The following is a 5,000-nucleotide window of genomic DNA, read 5'->3' on the forward strand; positions in this document are numbered from 1 at the left end:
CTCTGTTCTGTACACTGTTCCGGACTGGATCTGGACTTTCTGAGCAAGCAAACCGCAACTGGATGAAAACCAGCTGCTGTATGCAGCCTCCAGTATGAAATATGTGCTTTGTTCCGACTCGCTGTAGCTTTTTCTGCTCTTCCAGGTGCTTCCAGCCTCCTGAAGCTTCTCATCATGGTGGACTACTACCAGATTTTGGGCGTACGGAAGGAGGCGTCTGCAGATGATCTAAAGAAAGCGTAAGTTTAAAAACACCACATACAGAGACTCCCTTACTTTGTTTTTATAAACACACGTTGTCATCATCTCCGGTAAGGTGAAGAAGACCCGCTCTGTTCCGACGGTTCACAGATCCAGGTATCTGGACTCTGCTCAGGTCTTGGAGTTTATCAGGCTCCAGCAGGAACACAATGGGTTCCCAGTCCGAAGACTGGTGGGCAGTCCATGATCCAGAAAAGTCGGGCCGTTCTTTAAATCTCAACAAGATTAAACTAAAACGCCTTGAAACCACATGAGAAAATATTTATTCATGTCATATGTAACAAGGGTTTTTAATAAAACAATCTAATTAATTAAACAGCTTTGTAATAAATTAATCTCACAATAGCTGAAAAGTTTTTTTTAAATAGATTTTAGTGGATGACTGAATCACTGACACACACATTAATATTGTGAATTCAAACTCTGCTTTTAGGTGCATTTTGGTTAAACTCTAAAACCACTGGAAAACAGGAAGCCTGAACAAAACTGAACCAACTTCAAATGAAAGTGTACTTTAAATAGGCGTGACTAGTTGCGTACTAGACACGGTGCTGTGTACAGCGCTGCTAAAAGGACAGCCGAGAAAAGAACGGCTGAGCTAGAGAGGAGAGAGAGACACAAAGAGGAAGTTCGCTGTAAGGAACTTCCTGTTTAACAGTGAACGCTGAGGAGGCGCAGGTAAGTGATGGAGTATGGCGAGAACTCACGAGGCTGGCATGTTCGACATGGCGCACCAACAAACATTTCTTATCCCATTAAAAAAGAAAAAATCATGCTGATATATGAAATAATTTCCTGATTAACTAACAATTTTGTTATCAAAAACATACTGGAGCAAAACGAAGGTACGGATCACCTGAAAGATTATATCGACGAGTGTTTCGAGCGGATTTTCATGGGGAAGTCCAGCACAGCGGCAGCAGCTACGAACAAAGCTCCTTTAACGGAAAGATCAGGAGAAGAGGACTCATCCGGAGCAATTTCACCATCCAAAGGAGACACCACCGATATCCTAATCTCCATTGATCAGTGTTTGTCCGGCCCTGGCTGGCTCTAGTGGAGGTTCTACTCTACAGAGTCCGTCAGATCTCTCACAGAGTGGATGACCCGACTCCAGGGGCAAAATAAGAGCATCAATCCGTTGGGGGACAATTCAGTCTTTGCAGGCATCCCGGAGCAAGCTGAGGAAGATCCAGAAGCTACGGTAAAAAAATTGATCAAAACTTAGTTCAAACTCCCCGATGAAGCCGTTAACAACATCACGTTTCACCGGGTCCACCGTATCGGAGCTATAAGACTCGCTCCCAGCCGACCACGACCCATTGTGGCAAAGTTCGAGCATTTCAAGCAGAAAGAACAGGTGAAACGTTGCGGGAAAGAGCTAAAAGGTTCCAATTATAGCCTTAGTGACCAGTTTCCCCGTCAGATCTTGGAGCGACGCAGGATTCTGTTCCCAATCAGGAGAAGATTCATGGAGGAAGGCTCACACGCGGTCATCTCCGTGGAAGGACTTTTCGTGAACGGGACGCTTTACAGGGAACAGTCCATTACACCTTGGCTTTACTAATCCCAGGTCAGCTGTATGAACGATTTCTCTTTCCTTCTTTTGACTTCTTTTTTCTGCACTGTGAGGGTTAAATGTATCTTGTTCAGACTAAAGAATATTAACATCACTGCCAGTCTCAGAGGTTCTAAGATGGTTTTCTGTTCTTTTTTTGGGCATAAACGCTTTTTTTCTTTTCTCCTATATCCTCTATCTTTCTTTCCTTTTTTTCTTTTTAACTTTTCACTTCTTCACTGTTTGTTGCACCTGCTGTTTACTTGATATTAATAATATAAACATTCACAGCACATGTAATGTCCTGCATGAGACAGTATTAGATAAGATGTATCCTATACACAACAGCCCTCAGGACAACTGCTAATGTGTATGTGCATGCACACATTTGTAGACACATTATTATAACCTGGGCATGAAAACACTGAACCCTGTAACATGGAATGTACATGGAGCTGGTTTCAGAGAAAAGAGGTTCAAAATCTTTAGTCAATTGAAAGACTTACAGGCTGACATCATTTTATTACAAGAGATTCATATCTACAATAGATGTACTCAGAATACCTCAATTTCCTCATGTATTTGCAGCCTGTTATAACTCTAGACAGAGAGGTGTCACCATATTCTTAAATAGTAAAATTAATTTGATCCTAAACAGCACAGTGGCAGACCCTGAAGGTAGATTTATTATAGTTAACTTGTCTATTCAGAATCTTAAAATATGCATAGCTAATGTTTAACGTCCACACGTTGATGACTCCTCCTTCCACTCCTTTTGTGCTGCACTCTCAATCCACCTAGATCAGTGATCACCAACTTTTTTAAACCCAAGATCTCTTGCCTCAGTATGATATGGATTTTTTTATACCGATACCGATATAAAGACTTTAGAGCAGGCTGATAGCTGATATAATAGCCGATAAATCCATCCACCAGAAAAAAATTCCAAAATATTCCTCAAAGCTTAAACACTACATCCTAAGCTCATTCTTAAACTCATGTCAAGAATGTTCCTCCGCTCGCCATGACCGCGCTGCACTTGTGTGGAACGATTATGCACGCAGTTTTCTTTTTTTTTCATATCAATCCGCGAATCACGTGTATGCTGAACCATAGATACTGATCTGAACAGATCGCGGATCAATGATGATCCATTGCACCACTAATTATAATAAGTATTCAGAAGTTGTGTAAATGGCACGCAGCCACCAACTTTCACACATGTTCACGAGGCTAAACACTAAGCACTGCATTCCTTCAATCAAATCAAAGATACTTTATTCATCCCCAAGGGGAAATTCAGAGCTCGTCCAAGGTCAGACATACAGACATGTAACATTCATGATAAAAGAGCAAAACAGAACCGAACTTAAGCTCAGGCCATGCAGCTATTATACCAGCACTGCCTTACAATAGATAAGAACAGAGATACAATAGGATCATAGGAGGTCAAGGGCAATAAAGGTCATGTAACTCCGGACCGCGCCAGGAAGACGCGGTCTGAAAATACAGAGAAAAAAACCTCATACACTGAAGCACAGACTGAACAAGACACACAAAGTCCAGGAAGGTGGGGAGTCATGTGGGAGGGGACCAGGGGTGGATGAGGAAGAGGGGCAGAGTGTCTATGAACATCTCCTCTTCCGTTCTTAGGGGGGGGGTTGCGCCGGCCCAAGGCTGCTGGGGAAGCCGAATCCAGATATGATTTTTTTTTTTGGGTTCCAGGCGAGGAAAACAATTTGCCCTTGGCCTTGAGTCCATAGCAGGTCTCAGGCTGGCAGCTCCAGACAGCCGAATGGGGGGGTCAATTTCCACCGATCCTAGCAGACATCTTCTCCATGTTGTTGTCGATTTTGCGGACCAGCTCCGGGACCGCGGCCAGATGACTAGTATGGCCCAAACTGGTATCCTACTTACGGTCGAGTCCGGTCAACGCAAGGGTCTGTGCACTGCTAGCCCGGCACATACCGTTACAGAACACAGGCAGCCTGCCAGTTGTTGCCAGAATCTCACGGGTCTTGAGGTAGATCAGGACTCCACCAGCACCAATCAGCAGAACCCCGATCACCAATAATCCAAAGATGTAATCATCCTCCACGTCCTCAGAGGACAGAACCGCCAGACACATCGGTCTCCACCTGGCCCATGAGTCCTGAACGTATCCAGCCAGAAGCGTCCCCTCAGGACATGCGGGCTCCCCTCTGCCCGATCGTCGGGTTGAGAAAATTTGATCAATTGCGTTGAGACCAGCCGATCAAATCCATGATGTAGTTTGAGTGGAAGTAAAGAAATTTAAAAAGAGGCTCCGAGTCAGACAGGACAAAGTTGCAGGCCAGAGTGGGAGGAGAGGGAGGAAACAGGAGCGCAGATAGAAGCGTCCGCCTTCGCCGAGAGCAGGAGTGGAATGGATTTAATGATAAATCCACTATTTTCATTGGTTTATAATAGATGTCAGCGGTGAAGTGCTGTCATATAGTGAGGATTGACAGATTGGCCTTGTGGGTGTGTCTGCCTGTCACTCTGTTCACAAACCCTCTCTCACACTCTTTGGAGCTTCGCTTTCATCGCAGTCTTTGTAAAATGGCTGTCACACTGTGGCGTGGGCAGTCGCTGCATTGGCACCCTTATAAATTTCGACAGAAAAGTTAATGCATGGGCATGTTTACCACTGTGTAACTTTCCTCTTTTCAGAGCATTTAAAGACACTTCTACATCCATGTTAGCAGTTTCTCATAACACTTATCAGAAACTGATAACATGGATGTTTTCAGATGTTTTGACTTTTTTTATGTATATACACACATATTTGTCCCAGTAGACAAGCTGTGACGGCAGCGACATTGCTCTCCAGTAACCACAAATAAATGTAATTACATGCATCCGACCATGATTATTTTCCACTGAAGTTAACGTCAGCTTGACAGGATGAGCTGTCAGCCAGAGGAGAGCTTGTCTGAACCTCATGTTGCTCATTTACACACAAAGGAAAAGGACAGGAAAGGGCAGCTGTAGCTCAGGAGGCTTGTAACTGGGAAATTGGGAGTTTGATTCCAGGCTTCCGCTGACTATGTGCTGAAGTGTCCTTGGGCAAGACAGTGAACCCTAAGTTGCCCCCCGATGTGCCTATCGTGGTATTAGCGTGTATGTAAGTCGCTTTGGATAAAAGCGTCTGCTAAATGAC

General features: G+C 44.2%; 1 protein-coding gene across 1 annotated transcript in view; it reads left to right on the plus strand.

Annotated features, from left to right (window-relative positions):
- The window catches only part of dnajb6a (DnaJ heat shock protein family (Hsp40) member B6a), a 15,684-nt gene that overhangs the window by 1,950 nt on the left and 8,734 nt on the right, over nt 1-5,000 (plus strand). The window contains exon 2 of the mRNA XM_079243261.1: nt 146-239. Coding sequence (XP_079099387.1) covers nt 175-239 — 65 coding nt within the window. The 5' untranslated portion in view covers nt 146-174. The remainder of the gene's footprint in view (nt 1-145; nt 240-5,000) is intronic.

This window comes from Telmatherina bonti, assembly GCF_933228915.1.
Source record: "Telmatherina bonti genome assembly, chromosome: 7".
In the NCBI taxonomy this organism is placed as follows: Eukaryota; Metazoa; Chordata; class Actinopteri; order Atheriniformes; family Telmatherinidae; genus Telmatherina; species Telmatherina bonti.